The 20,124-nt window shown below is 38.4% G+C and overlaps 1 protein-coding gene across 1 annotated transcript; it reads left to right on the top strand.

Annotated features, from left to right (window-relative positions):
* Window positions 1–2,173: 2,173 nt before the first annotated feature.
* Window positions 2,174–19,693, top strand: LOC134658086 (mannose-1-phosphate guanyltransferase alpha-A). The gene is made up of 9 exons (XM_063513690.1): window positions 2,174–2,336; window positions 2,694–2,892; window positions 3,473–3,641; window positions 4,159–4,370; window positions 5,879–5,975; window positions 15,241–15,399; window positions 16,414–16,534; window positions 18,417–18,560; window positions 19,559–19,693. The coding sequence occupies exons 1-9, from the start codon at window positions 2,267–2,269 to the stop codon at window positions 19,657–19,659; spliced, it is 1,272 nt and encodes a 423-aa protein (XP_063369760.1). The 5' UTR covers window positions 2,174–2,266; the 3' UTR covers window positions 19,660–19,693.
* The last annotated feature ends 431 nt before the right edge of the window (window positions 19,694–20,124 follow it).

The following is a 20,124-nucleotide window of genomic DNA, read 5'->3' as shown; positions in this document are numbered from 1 at the left end:
CGGCATTCGATGCGAATTTGTTTACGAGTTATAAGAGCGAGTTTACACTAAGCGTCTTTTAGGGCCAATACAGACGGACTGCAACTCGACTGCAACTTGTATGGGAACTGCACGCCGATGTTGCAGTTGGAGCTCTAGCGTACCTAATGGTCACTAGAAGGCCTGGTTTGATTACCTAACCTTTTCGACGCCGTGTCAAACAAAAAATAGCAGTCAAGCTGACGCCACGTCACCGAAGTTTAAAAACTGAAATTGAACTTTATGCATATGCACGTAGGTCTATGTTGCTCTGTGGTCTGTGACCGATTAATCGGTCTTTGGCGTTGAACCTACGGTGCGGATATATCGGTCATTGGCGTCCAAAAGGTTAAGGGTGTTTCATCAAGAAACCTAGAATAGCCTACTAATCTCGATGTACCTAATGAGAGTCAAACTATTGTTTGGACCGAGACTGATCGATGCTAAATTCTGAGTTAAAGAATTGGACTTGAAGACGTCCAAATTCTTAAAATTATTATGGATGTGGAAATATTTACATATGTTACCTCCTTTACATATGTATTCGTAGATTGTTTGCATAGCTGATTCTTGAGGTACATACCTTACTAGGTATTGTATTCAATGGTATTGTATTCTTGAGACTCTTTGAGTAAACTAGCTCAGTTCAAAAAAATTACACTATAACTATATACCAATATTGTTTACTTACATTATTACATACCTACCTTTTGTCACTTTATTTGATAACGTTCAATGAAGTATTGTTAATAATCAACCAAGCTTTTGATTTACGTATATAGGAATTCGATTTCCATGCACACGAACTAGTTTCTTTAAATATAATGATACAACAAACACATAGGGTAGATGCGTTAGTTTTCGTCCGCTTGACGAAATTTAAATATAAACCTACATTGCTGCACAAATTTGGACTTATTACAATCCTTAATGTCTAATACTACATGGAGGTGAATTTGTAAAATATGCTCCAGATCGCATGTGTTTGTTGCCCGAACCGAAGGTGAGGCCGCGCTTGAGGAGTTGAGGCTTGCGCTTCGGGCAAGATTACCATCAGCATTTCACAGTGGTGCCAGTGACGGTTAAATACGACTACAACTACTTAACAAAAGTTTCCCTGCTGCATTTGGCAATCCGGAGGGGTAGCCTTTTGCCCATTTTGGCGCCCCCCCTTGGACGGCGCCCGGGGCACTTGCCCCCTTAATCTTAATTAATGTTATTAAATATTTATATTCTTAAAACTCAACGCGCGAATTGCGAAACGAGAAAACGACCCATGACGTGCCAATTAGCGATGGGCGAGTCGAGTTATCTGATTCGAATAATTCGAATCAGCCTACAGATGAGTTAATTCGAATCAAGACTATGGGCAATTCGAATCAACTCGACCACTAGCTAACTCGGCGAACAACTCGCCGAGCCGAGTCAACGCTATCACACTGCTACTAAGGCCATTCAAAAATAAACCTTAATACTGTAGCCCGAAGGCTCTTTTTACAACAACTGCCGCTCGATTCGCCGTCTCAACTCGAGTTGGTACTATGACCATTCAAAAATAAACCTTAATTCCGTGACCCGAAGGTTCATTTTACAACAACTGCCGCTTGATTCGCCATTCCAAGTATCCCAACTCGAGTTCACTGCTAGTATGGCCATTCAAAAATAAACCTTAATTCCGTGCGCTGAAGGTTCTTTTTACAATAACTGCCGCGTAACTCGCCGTCTCAACTCGCTCCGCGCCTGCCTGTGACCTTGTCGCGAACCACGCGAATCGTCGAGTCGAGTCAACTCGATTTTGAATTCGAATCAGCGGCCGAATCAATTCGAATGATTCGAATTGAAAAAAAGTGGACTCGTCACATCGCTAGTGCCAATGACCATCCAATGACATTGGAACACTTGACGGAACGTTCAATAACAAACAATTATTAATAATAATTTATGCATTTTAATATTCAATACTAAGTAATTACCTACGTATATTATTTTATAATTCTAAACTACATATTTACTACAATGAGCTTAATATAAATAGAAAATATTAGAGGTATAATATTTGTTTTTTGTTTTTACTGATATTACAGTATTACAGTAGTTTAGTTTTCGAGCGTACACTACACATCCGATGACATTTTTATTTCATTTGACATTGACACTTTTTTGTGTGACGTGTGTATTGTAAACATTGAAAAAATACTAAAACTTGCGATAGAATTTCCTGCTAATATTCATTAGTCGTGAAATCACAATGGATAAACCGCTGTACGATAATTCTACTATGTTAAAAGCAGTGATACTTATAGGGGGACCGCAGAAAGGTGAAAATGTTTTATCCATGTTTTATCACTTTATCACCGGCTAGTAAATACATATAGCTATTACAAAGCATGTACGAGTGTCAAATCAATCGGCAATGATACTGAAGATTCAACTGTAATGTGTTAGATATGTTTTTATGATAAAACTATTAACACTTAATTATTATTGCACTTTAAACAACCTTAGGTATTCTCAAATATAAAGGCCTTTTGCTTAACTCTTTTACGTTGCTACACACAGATCCAAAAATAGTAATTTAGCTATGTGTAATGAACTGCAACTGTATAAACTGCCATAGTAGAATTATTCTACTACAGGCTGATAGTATACATTTTTAACCAAGTTTATAATTGCAGGTACCCGCTTCCGGCCGCTGTCTCTAGACACTCCGAAGCCCCTATTCCCTATAGCCGGCATACCATTGATTCAACACCACATTGCTGCCTGTGTCAAGCTCCCTCAAGTCCGGGAGATCCTCATTATTGGCTCTTACACGGCTGCAAACATGGCTCAGTTTGTAGGAGACATGCATAGAGAGTATTCTGTTGCTATTAGGTAATTTAATCCAAAAAAAAATCATCTAGTCTAAATATAAGACATGTCATGTTGGTAGCTCCTCAGGTTATTATATACTTAATTTCGTTTTGAGGGACGATAATCTGTCCTTTTAGGTAACTAGCAATTAACTTCACTACATAGTATTTGGTAAGGACGGCTAAGGAATGGAATGCGCTCCCGTCATCCATATTCCCTGAGAAATATGACCTCGGTCTCTTTAAAGCTAGAGTGAATAGGCTATTACTGAACCGGTGAGCTCCATCTTAGGCTCTGTCTTCACTTTCCATCAGGTGTGGCTAGAGCCAATCGTCAATCAGCTTATCATAAAAAAAAAAAAAAATGTATAAAATAAAGTCGCTTCCCTGTCTGTCTGTTTGTCTGTCTGTATGCTTAGATCTTTAAAAATACGCAACGGATTTTGATGCGGTTTTTTTTTAATAGATAGAGTGATTCAAGAGGAAGGATTATGTATAATTTGTGATTGTTATGTATAATATGATCTGAAGGTGGATAAATTTTACTTGTATACCTACTTATATATAAAAAAAAATTAAGTTATACTGTATTTTTCTTCTAGATACCTGCAAGAATTTACTCCCCTAGGCACTGGTGGAGGATTGTATCACTTCCGTGACCAGATCCGAGCGGGGAACCCAGCAGCCTTCTTTCTACTGAATGGGGATGTGTGCGCAGACTTCCCGCTTAAACAGCTCTGGGAGTTTCATATGGAGAGGCCTAACTCGCTGGTGAGTCAATAAGTATACTGAAAGTGGGTCACAGTAAATGGAACTTTCTATACTAAGAAAACCATAGGACTGCCTTCATCTTTAAATAAATAAATGTTATAGGACATTCTTACACAGATTGACTAAGTCCCACAGTAAGCTCAAGAAGGCTTGTGTTGTGGGTACTCAGACAACGATATATTCAATTTACGAATACATAAATACATAGAAAACACCCAAGACTCAGGAACAAATATCTGTGTTAATCACACAAATTTACCAGGATTCGAACCCAGGACCGTGGCTTAACAGGCAGGGTCACTACCCACTAGGCCAGACCAGTTGTCACACAACATACAGAACATACGTAAACAATCTTCATTTAGTGCTACAAAAGCAACCTATTGATTAACATTACTCTGAAAACTTAGACCTGAGGCAAAAGGTGTTTCCGTAGAGTTCTTTGACGCCGAACATAAACGAGGTCGTTTATTACCACGAGGCAGGTAATGTTAATGTTTTATTTTTTTTGTTCTAGGTTACAATAATGGGCACAGAAGCGACCCGCCAGCAATCCATCCACTATGGCTGCATGGTTCGCGAATCCAGTACAAAAGCAGTATCGCATTATGTAGAGAAGCCTGCCTCGTACGTTTCGGCGCTTATCAATTGTGGCGTGTACGTTTGCGCGCCGAGGGTGTTTCAGACTATGGCGAAGGCTTTAGAAAGGAAAGAAGCAGACTACTATAGGTCGGTGCCTAAAGTTTTTAGAGTTCCGTAGCAACAAGCAACATGTTTGAAAAACCAACTATGGTGTTTCGTGATAAAGACCTCTTGCTACTTAAAAGTCGATTAAATATTGTGTCTATGTCAATTGCGTCATAAAAACGATGCAAACATTATAAATTTAAGATTAAGAAAATAAAGGATCTTTCGCGGCGCCACAACATAATTGAGACCCCTTTATTTCGGTACTTAAGAAAATAACTTAAGTATTCTTACTATAGTTTGTCAAAGGTCTGTCTCATTTCAAACATAGAAAGAGAGAATCATACCTTCTTTGTTTTACATTAGTACTAGCACCCAAAAGAAAAGGATGAGTATATTTTTTTTTGTTTTTATTTACTGATAAATTGGTTTGACCAACTATAAGCAAGTATTTTTATTAAAAAAAATTATAAAACTGCTTAAACTATGAAAAATGTAAAAGTCTAAAGCAGGGATCGGATACCGGTATTTTTGTATGGGAACGGAAACGGTATTTTTTCGTTCTTTGCTAATTACTTCATTTCTAATTGAGCAATCTAATATATATATATATATATATATATAATACTTAACTAATAATATCAGCTACGCATTATACACCTAAAACAAAAATAAATAGTTATAACTAGGTATAAATACCTAAATAAAAAATTAAAATATTGGTATATATTATTGTGTATAGTGAGCGTACTTGGATGCAGGACATCACGGTTTACTTTATATCCGTGTATTGTTGCTGTTTCCAAGTGCGCTCGCACACCGCGCTTACGCCAAGTACTTATAGCATGTTTCCATGTTTGGATCTACCCGCGCTGTGTATAATTGTATAGCGGCACTAAATATAAATTGTTTTGTTTTGTTTTAGCGCTCACTTTGTACATATTGTAAATATTTAGTTTTTAGGTTACATAAGTTTAAATCCATATAATTATAAGTTTCTCATATAAGTGAATTGTTACAATTCTTTTGAGAAATAAAGATCTTTGAACCGAATACGAAGTCGTAACCTAAAAACACAACCGAGTCCTACATTTCGAGTATAAAATAATTCGAAAAATATGGTTACTTCTAAGTTTTTGCAAAAAACCGGTTCCGATCCCTGGTCTAAAGTACTTTTAGCGATTCAAATATAATCTTATTAAATATTGGTACGTATAAATCCTCATCAGAATTAACTAACAACATATAAATATTAAACAACTTTATTTTCTTTCTTGTAACATTAAATTTCAGTTTTGTTTTTGACACAACCTCATGGTAATTACACTGATTTAAACTTTCACGATTTTTACACATTATTAAATTATACAACGGGACTTAATCGCGTATCTAAGTTTTAAGATTTACCTCCGGCGTTGTCCCCGTGGTCTCGGAGAAGACTGGCTTAAGTAATTGGCTCATGGTAATTGTATTGTAATATTGTAGTATTGTATGCTAATATTACATTATAAATAAATGAAATAAAGGATTGAAATAAAGGATTGTTCCAGTGGCAATAACCAGAGCACCCCAAACCCTGGCTACATGTCTTGGGAACAGGACGTACTGGCGCCGCTGGCTGGCACCAACACACTTTATGCCATGCAGGTAATATTTATTTATTACTAGCTTTTGCCCGCAGCTTCGCACGCGCAGGAGAGTTTTTTTAAATTTCACCCCTTTAGGGGATACATTTTGAAAAATCCTTTCTTAGTGGACCCCTAGACCTTATAAGGAATTTGGGCCAAATTTGGACTTTCTAGTCCCAGCGGTTTGGGCTGTGCGTTGATTTAAATCAGTCAGTCAGTCAGGTCTTTCACGTTTATTAGGGTTCCGTACCCAAAGGGTAAAAACGGGACCCTATTACTAAGACTCCGCTGTCCGTCCATCCGTCCGTCCGTCCGTCCGTCCGTCTGTCACCAGGCTGTATCTCACGAACCGTGATAGCTAGACAGTTGAAATTTTCACAGATGATGTATTTCGGTTGCCGCTATAACAACAAATACTAAAAACAGAATAAAATAAAGATTTAAGTGGGGCTCCCATACAACAACCGTGATTTTTGACCGAAGTTAAGCAACGTCGGGCGGGGTCAGTACTTGGATGGGTGACCGTTTTTTTGCTTGTTTTGCTCTATTTTTTGTTGATGGTGCGGAACCCTCCGTGCGCGAGTCCGACTCGCACTTGGCCGGTTTTTATATATAGATAAGCCTATACAGTGTCCCACTGCTGGGCAAAGGCCTCCCCCTTCGATCTCCACTCCGTCTTGGCCTACCAGATCCTGGCCCGTCTTGCGGCACTCATACTGTGGCTATTTTGGCCCACCTCTGTGGGTGCATACCAGGGATGTTGCGGATGCCGATTTTTTGACATCCGCGGACGCGAAGATAGTACCATAAAAAACGTCAAATATTACATTTTAGTAATTTTTATTTCAAAAAACCGGCCAAGTGCGAGTCGGACTCGCGTTCCAAGGGTTCCGTACATTAAGTCCCACTCACGCTTGACTGCTCATTTCTAATAGGTTTTTTTTGTTAATGACTAAATTACCTAGCAGTCTAGCACTTACGCCGATGCTAAGACGTTCCTGTCGGTACAGGTCGGTACCTGTTCCACATCCGCATCCGCATTAAATCCGCATCGATTTAATGCGGATGCGGATGCGGATGTTGAAAATAATGCGGAAGTTACGCGGTTGCGGATGCGGATATTCGCAACATCCCTGGTGCATACGGCAGACATTGTCATATATATACTTTCATATGTGTGGGTAGATGAATAAAGAGTTAGTCTTACAACCAGCCTACGTGTGTTATTTATTCCTCCGTCACAATACATATTTTACATGGCGCAGTCGAGTAAATCTACGTGAAATCGGAATTATATTGTACTAAATTACGGCCCGTATCCGTTGTAATAAGAAAATTGAGTGCGAAGTGTACAAAATAAGTGTATTTCCTATGTGAAGTTAAACTAACCTATGAACAATGGAAGCTGTGTTACAACCACCCGCGCCGTTTCTATTTGAGAACAATATTTCAAGTGTTACTTCGGGAAATTTGAGTAAGGCGTGGCAAAACTGGAAAACTGCATTTAACATATATTGTGAGGCATGCGAACTTCATAAAAAAGACGAAAAAGTGAAAACTAATATTTTATTGCACGTCATCGGACCCAAATGCAGAGAGGTATATCAGCAGTTTTCGGTGAAACCAACGACTTTGCAGGCGCTTTTAAAAGAATTTGACGATTTCTTTTTGCCTAAAACCAATACGACAGTTGAGAGGCATAGGTTTTTCACGAGGGAACAGAAATCACAAGAATCAGCAGAACAATATGTTTTTGAACTCAATAAAATGGCTGCCAAGTGTGGATTCAAAGACTTATGTGATGACCTTGTAAAAGATCGTTTGATTTGTGGTATACGAAATACTACTCTGCGTGAACGTTTGTTAAGGGAGCCCGATTTAAAACTTAGCTCAGCGCTGGATATTTGCCGTTTAGTGGAGATGTCGCAGGTGCAAGCCAGTACTATAAAACCAGAATCGGAGACGCATCATGTTCATGAATTAAGCACGAATTGTGGTACAAGTAGACATGAAGACGTTGAGGAAGCGGTAAACTGGGTAAACAATTCGTATTGTCGTTGTGGAGCTCGTGCGGTGAGAGGTGCGCCCCCCGCAGCCGCCGCTCCCGGCTCCTGGGAGCCGCGCGGGCGCCGCCGGCGCGGTCGCGGACGAGGAAGAGGTCGTCGCACTCCTGCTGCAGTCCCTGAACAGGCGGACAGGGCTCCGAGACCTGGACCTAGTAACGTCTCGACTCATCATTCGCGGTCTTATCAAGTGTGTTCGAGATGTGGAAGTAATCACGCGTATAACAAATGTCCGGCATACGGTGTGCGTTGTGACAGTTGCAATGGGTATAATCATTATGCGAAGATGTGCCGGGTGTATGCTGTGGAGGGAGCCTCCAGTGATCAGGTAAAAAGACATAATAATAATACTTCGAGTACTGATTGGTCTGTTACACTTAGTATTAACGATAATTCAATTACATTTAATATTGATACTGGTGCCGCTGTAAATGTTTTACCTTTAAACAGTTTGCAAAATATTAACATGTCAGTGCAACAGCTAACTCAAACGTCTATAAAATTACGAAGTTATTCGGGTGACGGTCTCAAAGTACTTGGCAAATGCTATATGAAAACATACTATAAGGGCAATAACTATATATTGAAGTTTATTGTTGCCGACGTTGATTCTCCCCCGGTACTGGGTCGCGATGCTAGTGAGGAACTAAATTTAGTGAAGCGCGTAATGTCGATAGATAGTAATAGTAACGAGCACAGCATGTTAGCAGATTACGCTGACATATTTGAAGGAATAGGTTGTCTTCCTGGAGAGTACAAGATACGGTTAAACGAGAGCGCGCGTCCAGTCATACATTCTCCCCGAAAGTTACCCATTGCACTAAGGGAAAGTGTTAAAAGCAAATTGATAGAAATGGAAAAACAGAAAATAATTTCTAAGGTCGAGGGTCCAACAGACTGGGTGAATAGTATGACTCTGGCTAAAAAACCAAACGGTGATTTTCGTATTTGTCTAGACCCGCAGGATTTAAATAAAGCCATAAGACGGGAACATTTTCGTTTGCCGACCCTAGATGAGATTACTTCTAAATTATTAGGTGCAAAATGGTTTAGCACTTTAGATGCTAAGCAAGGGTTTTGGCAGGTGAAACTTAGCCCAGATTGCACTGATTTATGCACTTTTAACACTGTTTTTGGCAGATATAAATTTTTACGGTTACCATACGGAATATCGTCAGCTAGTGAGGTATTTCACAAAAAACTTTTAGAACAATTTGATGATTTAGAGGGCGTGTGTCAGTTCATCGATGATCTGTTGGTCTATGGAAAAACCAAAGAAGAACACGATGAACGATTGCGAAAAGTCTTGGACAGGTGTCGTAAAATAAATATAAAATTAAACAAAGACAAATGTAAAATTGGCCTCAAAGAAATAAAATACCTAGGTCACAAAATAAGTGAACATGGGGTTTCGCCCGACGATTCGCATGTAGTGGCTGTACGAAATATGCCTGAGCCAAAAAATGTTAAGGACCTAGAAAGATTTCTTGGCTTAATTACATACGTAGGTAGTTTTGTGCCGAATTTGTCTGATAAGACACACTTGCTACGCCAACTTTTAAAAAAAGATGTGGAGTGGCATTGGCATGAAAAACATCAGCAATGCTTTGACTTGCTAAAACAGTGCCTTATAAATCCGCCCGTACTTCAATATTATTCACTGGACATACCCATAACGGTTTCAGTTGATGCGAGCAAAAATGGCCTTGGAGTTTGCATTTTACAAAATAATCTGCCAGTATGCTATGCGTCTAAATCACTTAATAAGACCGAACAAGCATATGCACAAATAGAAAAAGAATTATACGCTTGTGTATACGCGTGCGAAAAATTTTATGCTTATTTATACGGACGTTCCGATATTACAATAGAAACAGACCATAAGCCCCTAATTTCTATAATAAATAAACCCATAGGTTGCGCGCCACCCAGATTACAAAGAATGCTAATGAGGTTGCAGCCGTATACATTTAAACTAGTTTATAAACCTGGTAAATACCTATACATAGCGGATACCTTATCTCGGGCGTGTGATAACAATCCGGGTGCTGACCTTGACACAGACCCGCGCGATCATCTGGAAGCGCAAGCGCAGGTGTGTGCGTTGACCGCATGCAACCCGCTCACAGATACACATTTTTTATTAATACAGAAATGCACGCGCGAAGATAACGAACTCCAACACCTGATGAAAACGATAAAAAAGGGATGGCCTATTAATAAAAATGATGTTGATTTAAATATACGTAGTTATTGGGACGTAAGAGATGAGTTGACCTTGTCTTATGGATTAATTTGGAAAGGCACTAGAATAGTAATACCTACTTGTATGCGCACTGAAATGTTAAAGAAAATTCATTTGAATCACTTAGGCGTTGAGAAGTGCAAGTTAAGGGCTAGAGAAACGATTTACTGGCCTAACATAAATTCGCAGATTGCTGATATGATTTCACATTGTCAGGCTTGTTTATCCTATAGGAGGTCGAACTGTAAAGAGACGATGATTCCGCACGAAGTACCAAACAACCCGTGGTATAAAGTTGCGGCAGACATTTTCCATTATAATGGTGAGTCATACTTATTAGTGGTTGACTACTATAGTAAATTTATTGAAGTTGTCAAAATTAAATCTTTAACATCAGAAAAAATTATTAGTCATTTGAAAACGATATTTAGAAGACAGGGCATACCGGTTATATTTGTATCTGACAATGGGCCAGAGTTTCGTTCTGAACTTTTTGAGCGTTTTTCAAGTGATTGGAAGTTCCAACATATTACATCATCTCCAAGATACGCTCAATCGAATGGTCTTGCGGAGCGAAGTATACAGACGATAAAAAACATATTAAGAAAAACAACTTACACTAACTCGGACTTCAATCTAGCACTTCTCGAATTTTTAAATACACCTATGAGTAATGACATACCTTCACCTGCAGAACTTCTATATAAAAGAAAACTTCGTAGCATAGTACCATGTGCGTCTACTATGTCTAAATCTAAATTTCAGCAAAATATTGTAAAAAAGTTGCAAGATAGACAGATGACTCAAAAACATTATTATGATAAACATGCTCATGATCTTCCATCATTAAAAATAGGCCAAAAAGTAAAAGCACTTATAAATAAAAAGTGGAAAAGTGGGATTATAGAAAAAAATGTCGGAATAAGATCATACCTAATTCGTTTGGAAACCGGAAATGAAATAGTTAGGAACCGTAGGCACGTGATTACCGATTCTGAACGACGCAACAATAATATTCAACACCGGTCCCAATCATACGATGATATTGTCATCCCGAACAACCAGAATAATTTAAATTCTAGCTTATCCAACAATCCGTGTAACCAAAACAACAACTTATACATTACTCGTTACGGCAGGACAGTGAGACCGCCTGATCGCTGGGGTTACACCGACACGCACCGAAGGACCTGAGATTTTGTACCTACCTAGACATACTTAATGTTCCACATGTTTGGTTCAGGAATGGCGAATAAAATTATGTAAAAGCTATATGTTATAAGTCAATGTACGTTTATGTGATACAATCACTTACAAACTAATTTTGCCTGTATTGTCATGCGTTTAAGTTAATGTAGTAAGAATAATTCCTAATTAAATGTTTAATTAACTATAAAATAATACGGACTTGTCCAGCTCCAGCATAATGCACTCTGAACATTTGTAGCTACTACAAATAAACTATTAAAAATTTGTACCTAAACATGATATAATTTAAAATATTAAAATACCAAGTCATTGTAAAATTAATGAATGAATTGTAAAATAATCAGCATGTATAATTTTGTAATAAAAATTGCATGTATCTAATGTAATCATCTCAGAAATCCTCTCATGGATTTAGCTGATTTAGCATGTTTTTTTTTTATTGTTAATTTTTTTTTCTCCTTATAAAAAGGGAGATGTCATATATATACTTTCATATGTGTGGGTAGATGAATAAAGAGTTAGTCTTACAACCAGCCTACGTGTGTTATTTATTCCTCCGTCACAATACATATTTTACAGACATGGCCGGCCCAGTTCCACTTCAACTTGGCGGTCTTAGCCCCAACATCAGTACCTAATGCGCGTTTTTGAGCGCAGCGTAGAGTTACGGATTCGGTCAATCCGTTTTACTCCCAGTATGCTGCGCTCCATAGCTCGTTGGCAACAATGATTTATAACTCAAGATAGGTTATAGGCGTTCCAAAATTGAAGCCCTTAACTTGTGACAAATTGGACAAGTTGCCTTTAGACGCGGCTGGACAAGCGAGAAATGTGCACGTGCTAACGAGCTCCGGCACACCAAAAGAGAAAGAGACAACCTTATGTTTAACAACGAGTGTGACGACGAAGATGGATGGAATGAGAAAATTAATCAAAAATAATAGATTTCTTCTTAGGCACAGAAATAAATATGGAAGTAATTTTTGTGGTCCTCAAGTATGAGTATAACCTATCTATGGTTATATAATATCATTGGTTGGCAAACCTTCAATTTGGTCTTTTGCGCCTCGGTGAGTGAGTGATGCAGATAATAAGGGTAATAATTGTAATAACATTTAAGTCTATATATAGGAACGTCCCAATGAAAGGCACAGGCTTCTAAGTGACGAAATGGATTGGGCTATAGTCATATGGCATATATATAAACATATTTGTGTTTCTTCGCGTATATATGCACTATGCATCAGTCGCCATCAGATATATCGGAGCGGCTAAGGTGCTCACAAATATCTGAGCCTCTATTGTCACGGCGTTATGGCTCCTCTACACGATGGGCCAACGCCGGCCACTCCAAGGGACGCATTTATGCGTTAGAGGGAGCATGTGATATTGCTATCTCATTCTACCGCATGGCTGCGTCCCTTGGAGTGGCCGGCGTTGGCCCATCGTGTAGAGGAGCCATTAGAGTGCGTGTTCAGATATTGTGAACGCCTTGGCCGCTCCGATATATCTGATTGCGACTGTACATAAAACATTTTTAACTGCCACTGATCAAAGGGAATGCCCGACTTACTACAAAAAAATGTGTATATTTTCGATTGTATAATTTCTAAGACAGGCATGCTTAAACGCCCGTATTCTGCCACCATTATAAGACTATAAATTTAATCAACTTACTCTGACTTTGACCCTAGAATATTAAGAACCCTCATGTATTTATGTTTACGTCCACTTCCATTTGACGTCAGTGGCTGTCTATATCTATAACTAAAAACATACTACATGAAAGCATGAAGGGCACCTACAGGAAAATGAAATGTGTAGTGACTTTTTTGGAAAAGAAGATTTTATTCATAAAAATGCAGAGTTTTTGAACTGTGACATACATTTGCATCATTTCTAACTTAATTCAAAATGTTGCTAAAATGACTAGACATGTTTTTTCCATGTAGGTAACCTTTACATACAATCAGCATTTTTATAATAACTAGTAATGTGTGTATGTATATAAACACTTTATTGTACATAAGACAGGTCAAGATACAATTAAATAGAAAGTATACAGTGTACAAAGGTGAACATAAGTTCGCAGCAAGTCGCGCAAGGGATAACCTATAAGGGATCTCTTCCAGTCAAAGCACGTAATTATCTTAGTAGGTATCCAGAGTATCCTACAGTACTTCTCGATTACTCTAAGCTATCAGCCAGTGTTTCGTTATTGAGTATAGTATGAATTATCTGAGATGATTTTTTTCGGGCTCGGGCCCTAGTCTATTAAACAAAAGGTATTGTTTCCTTTATGCAGTGCTTACACCTGTTTACTGCTAATAGACCCTACTTAAGTAACGGGAACAAACCCGTTTAACCTGTCAGATCCCAGTGGCTCCAATATGAGCCGGAAAGCAAATTTATCATTCTATTTATATGGTTCAAATTCATGAAACAACCCATTTGGAGATAACACGTTTTGTTATCTCCAAAGAAAAGACCACCCTGATTGTTCTCAGAATGAGCTGTCACATAAATTTGAACCTACTATCACGATAGTTGCTTTTTTTAAACGACGTGGTTACTTTGGCACGTGCTGAAGACCGCTCTTAAAAGAAACAAAGGCTTTTGTTTAACAGATTAGTGCTCGAGCCCGAAAAAATCATCTGAGATAATTCATACTATAAGTATTGACAATGTCTTAACACTTTAACGGGCATATAGGCATCAGAAACTACGCAAAATTGTACCCTATCACTTTGAAATAGAATTCAAAATCATTGTGGAAAATATATTCTCTCTGCCAGGCGTGGCTCACTCCGCGATTTCGTCGCGTCGCTACAAGTACATGCGGCCCACACCATTTTTGGTGTATAGCCATAGCACAGATTATATAATAGTTCTTACGAACAGATACTTATCTCTCAAAGAAAACGCAAATACCTACCGTTTTGATACCTACACAAAAATACAATGGAGTGACCTTCAACGCGCCGCTGCCCGCACCGCGCGCGCCGGCACAACGCTAGGGTTGCCGACGCTTAGAAATGATTTTACAAATAAGTAGGTACCTACCTACTTAAACTATAATTATATTCTATAGAAGATACTTACTTAAAATATAAGTTTTAATTGTCCAACTTGCATTACAACTTGCCATATAAAATCATAGCGTACAATAACTATACATGAATAAGATGAGTTGCGATTAGTTATTATAATATTCCGTTTATGCGTTTTATTCCGACAAGTGACTGCGAAACATTTTAAAAGGTCATAATATCTACCTGCAGTAACCGCAGTGTTTACGCCGTTTTATAAACTACTTATATTGAGAATGTCTATCTATCTATACTATACTTTTCCTATCTATCGGAAGAACAAAAACGGTTTTTTTATTAATTTTGTTGTTTCTGCATCCATCGACACTACAAGCTGTGTTATTTGTTCGTGAAGAAGACATTTCTTTCGCATACAATTTGGCATATTCGAGCGCGCGGCGACGCGACGTGCGCGCGTGAGCGCGTGTGGCAACCAACTGGCTCGCATTTCTACCGTGAACGGGAACAGATTCGTAGGTATAAAAGCGAGCTCGCGCGGAGAGTTCCATAGGCCTGGCCATAGTAGTTACCGCGCTCCGCTACGGAACGGACGCCTGCTCGCGCTTACGCCACCTAGCGGTCATATCTGTCGTAATAGACGCGTCTAATTAGAGAGTGAACCTTCTGTACCTAGTACTATTATTTATTCTCTGCTAAAATCATTTATTAACTTTTCAGATAACAAACTGGTGGTCTCAAGTGAAAACTCCCGGCTCCGCCATATACGCCAACCGTCACTATCTTGAACTGCACAGGACACAGAGCGACACACACAACAACAACATACTGCCGGATGTGTTTGTGCATCCCACCGCGTGCGTCGACGACTCCGCTGTGGTAACACTTGAAACACTCACTTGGCTCTGAATAACAGTTTGTCCCTCGCTACACTCTGAATTCTGCCATGCATTCCTCCGCTAACGCTGAAAATTAAATGAAGTAATCAATAATTATTAAATATAGGCATTAAAATGGGTCACTCGCGTATTTTAAGTCGACGCCCGACACGTTTTACTCCATACCGAGGAGCATCATCGGGAGCACGCGTTGGCGAACCGGATACGTTGGGGTTGGAATACGTGAGTGACCCGTTTGTATTTAATATGTCTTGTCTGTGTCTCGCGGAAGTTATGTTTTTAAAAGTAATACAAATATTAGACAGCTGAAATAGATAGTGCTGTACTCGTACAGTTCGGTGCCATACGTGTTAACCTTTTGGACGCCAATGACCGATATATCCGCACCGTAGGTTCAACGCCAAAGACCGATTAATCGGTCACAGACCACAGAGCAACATCGACCTACGTGCATATACATAAAGTTCAACTTCAGTTTTGACACTTCAAAGATGTGGCGTCTGAGTGACAGCTTTTGTGTTTGACACGGCGTGGAAAATGTTAAATTTATTGTCACACTATGACTAAGAGGATACATTTGGCAAAAGTCTATGAATAATGGCAAAAGTGTTTAACCTCCTGAGACTTCATGTACATTATAATGTACATATTCGTGCAATCTAATTTGAACATTTCGTGGACCAAATAAAGTAGCATTTCTTTTGTTTCATTGCTTTTTAAAACAAACGAAATTCGTCCTAATTTACTTATAGAATAAGGTTCAAATTAACAAATTTAAAACTTTATACGGTGGGTTTTACGAGGTTAAAGAGAGGAGAGCGGGCAATAAAAAATAATTAAAATCCCCCAATTTCATTAACTAAAGTCTATTTTTTTATTCGGTAGACTGAAATGACAGTTAATAGTATGAACATGAAATGTCATTCCATACTATTAACTGTCATTTCAGTCTACCGAATAAAAAAATAGACTTTAGTTCCAAATTGTATCACAGATCGGACCGAATGTATCCATCGGAGCCGGGTGTACCATAAAAGCGGGTGTTCGTATAAAGGAGTCCATTATACTGAACAACGCGACCATCAGTGAACATTCGCTAGTCATGTACTCTGTTGGTAAGTTTTACTCACACTTTTTTATTATTTCTCTTTTTTAGGGTTCCGTAGCCAAATGGCAAAAAACGGAACCCTTATAGATTCGTCATGTCTGTCTGTCTGTCCGTCTGTCCGTCTGTCCGTCTGTCCGTCCGTATGTCACAGCCACTTTTCTCCGAAACTATAAGAACTATACTGTTGAAACTCGGTAAGTAGATGTATTCTGTGAACCGCATTAAGATTTTCACACAAAAATAGAAAAAAAACAATAAATTTTTGGGGTTCCCCATACTTCGAACTGAAACTCAAAAATTTTTTTTTCATCAAACCCATACGTGTGGGGTATCTATGGATAGGTCTTCAAAAATGATATTGAGGTTTCTAATATCATTTTTTTCTAAACTGAATAGTTTGCGCGAGAGACACTTCCAAAGTGGTAAAATGTGTGTCCCCCCCCCTGTAACTTCTAAAATAAGAGAATGATAAAACTAAAAAAAATATATGATGTACATTACCATGTAAACTTCCACCGAAAATTGGTTTGAACGAGATCTAGTAAGTAGTTTTTTTTTATACGTCATAAATCGCCTAAATACGGAACCCTTCATGGGCGAGTCCGACTCGCACTTGGCCGCTTTTTGTTAAATCTGGGCGTAAAAGGAAACTATGAGAAGTCCATACGAAAATATATGTTATCAAGAGAATAAGCACTGATACAAATTTAGTCTATTCAGCAGCAAGTTCGAAAGAATGTGACGGCATCACGCACGCGAACAGAAGCTGTATACAGTGTGTAAGTCAAATACGGGCAATAAATTAAACCAGATATAGAATTTACCCGTCTTATCATTAATTAAGATGTTTTTTTAAGTTACACTTAATTATGACCCCGTGATTAATTTTTTCCACATGTACCGAGCAGCAATGTACTGTAAACATTAAGAAACAAGATGATAATGACATTACGAGATACGAGCTTTTCATAGTAACTGCCAACAAGCGTTGACAGTTACTTTAAAAAGCTCGTATCCCGTAACGTGTGTGGTGTATTACATTGCGGGCCGAATTATTTTGTATGGTTATAATTTTCAATGCATTTCTAAGTAAAATCTATCTCAATATACTTTTTAGGTCCTATGCTAACCACCGTTTAAATATTCGCCCGTATTGGATTTACACACTATATTATTCAAACATTTAAGCTTGTTCCACGTGCGTTTATGCAGATACCTATAAAACAAGATTCTTTCAGTTTACGAAGACACTTTCCAACATATCCCATATTGCGCACCACTGAACTACGTGCTTGTACAGTGGCCATCATATATGTAGTTATATAGTTATCAGGGGGGCGGAAGCGAAAAATTTGGGAGCCTCTGTCTTTGACAGAACACACAAATATGACCAACTTCAGCTGAAAATTACGACGAAATTGAGAGAAATGTCCCAAAAATTATGTTCATCCAAATTATAAACTGATATTGTCATAATATACCAAAGCAAAAGTTGAAGTTATGCAATGGAGGCCTTGTCACTTTTTGTAACGTATATTTCAGAGTATGTCAAACTGTTTTGGGTAGAAAAGAAAACGGACAATAATGGATATGGCTATGCCTACACCTTTCCTATTTTCGATATATCAATAACAGATATACCTACTTTTATTAATTTTTAACAAGCAGAAACGTCTGCGATCGATGCTATTAAGCTTAGAATAAATTTAAAATTGGAAAATTACTGTCCTGGGTGACACTTGAACTCACGGCCTCTGGATCGATACTCCAGCGCTCTGCCATCTGAGCCACCAAGACCTCATCCATAGCCAGCAAATCTTTCCACCATAGTAATTTTACCACTTTTTAAATTTATTCTAATCTTAGATATACCTACCTTCTTTACGCAGTGGGCCAAAACGCGAGCGTTGGCGAGTGGTCCCGGATAGAAGGGACCCCTTCGGACCCGGACCCCAACAAGCCGTTTGCCAAGATGGAGAACCAGGCCCTCTTCAACGCGGACGGACGGCTAAACCCCTCCATTACTATTTTAGGTAAGTCCTAAATATGCCCTGAACAAAGTTAGGTACCCTATTTTTGAAGTGAAAACTTCTTTAGCGGCGCTGTGCACTTTTTGTGATGGGGAAAAAATGTTAAACTCGTAACGTGTTTTGGCGGGTTAGGATTCGAAGGCACAGATCCACCCGGATTCAGCCATAACCGAAAATTTTGTAAAAAAATAATTTAAACTGCTATTAAATTAATCAAATTAAATATTTTTAAACATACACATAAAAAATAATTTATAAACGTCAGTATTTTCAATGTAAAACTCATTTAAAACTACTTGGTTCGTATGAATTAGTGACATAATAAAAAAAGCCATAACTCACTCGTGTGTTATAGCTTGTTTTTTTAGAATCTATAACTCCCGCGGGAACAATATAGGCCTTTGTCCTTCAGTACACCTGCATGATATAAGATATTTTTCAAGCAAGTGTGATGAAAAATACTTTATTAGTGGCAATAACTAATATATTTCTAATAGGCTACATGACTAATTTTTTTTTATGGTATCAATCGATCGGGTTTGTTTTTAGGATCAAATGTCTATATGGGACCCATTGCATTAAAGTAACACAAAAGTCAGAAATTGTAGTCAAAGTCCGACAGTCGCACTTCACTCGCGAAACGCCCTATACAAAACGGCCAGAGGCCGTGACGTCATCGCCCATCTTGTAGTATGGACAAAACAAGAAAATTGCGTTTTTGTCGGTGAAATATTGCGTTTACGTATATAGTTGCTATACAATATTTTTTTGGATGAAATGTAAGGAATCGAATGGTACCCTTACTTTTATCGTTTTTGGAAGTTAAAAAAAACTTAAATTTTGAAACTTTGAGGTCCTGTAATTTTGTAATTTTTCAATACTTTATTTTAATATCCACATTATTGTGATAAATTGCTCGTTTGCTATCTATTTTACTAGATTTTGTTATAAAAATCAACATGTGTCATCATCCCTATTCTTACAATATATGTTTTCTGTAGGTGCCAGCGTGGTGGTGCCAGCAGAGACGATCCTCTTGAACACCATAGTGCTGCCCCACAAGCATCTAACCCGGAGTTTCAAGCACGAAATCATCCTTTAAACACATCGGTCTATCTGTTAGTACAAGCCACAGATTATCTGGGTTAATCAACTTTTTTTTTGTCACGTTGCTATGGTTACGGTCTCCTGAGTCACTTAAAATTCTAGGTTTATCGTATTTAAATGAACCAATCTTGCATTTTATGGTAGTTATAAGACCTTTCCATAATGGGACATCTACTGAGCATGTTAGTAGAACATGGTACAGCAGTTCTTCTAACAATCTATGCTACTATTGTCTCCTCGCTGATGGGACAGAATAACAAGAAATAGTCGATTGACCCCTACCAATCTTTGTTTTTATAAGGACCACCTAGGCCGGGTCTCTATTGTTTCCTAAAAAGTCATAAATGTATTGTTTGCCCGCATTTTCGTTAGTCATAATTTATTTTGTTCAGAAACGCGTCACTTTTCAGGATTGCCATAAAACAAACCTAACCTAACCTATCTATAGGATAACCTTACG

The sequence above is a fragment of the Cydia amplana genome, chromosome 21, assembly GCF_948474715.1.
Source record: "Cydia amplana chromosome 21, ilCydAmpl1.1, whole genome shotgun sequence".
NCBI classification, from domain to species: domain Eukaryota; kingdom Metazoa; phylum Arthropoda; class Insecta; order Lepidoptera; family Tortricidae; genus Cydia; species Cydia amplana.
Note: the sequence above shows the minus strand (reverse complement) of the source record. Positions and strands in the feature narration are given on the sequence as shown.

Coding starts and splice junctions, on each gene's coding strand:
- LOC134658086 (XM_063513690.1), top strand. CDS start 2,267: ATGGATAAACCGCTGTACGATAATTCTACTATGTTAAAAGCAGTGATA. Junction 2,893..3,472: donor GAGTATTCTGTTGCTATTAG/GTAATTTAATCC, acceptor TTTTTCTTCTAG/ATACCTGCAAGAATTTACTC. Junction 4,371..5,878: donor AAAGAAGCAGACTACTATAG/GTCGGTGCCTAA, acceptor GGATTGTTCCAG/TGGCAATAACCAGAGCACCC.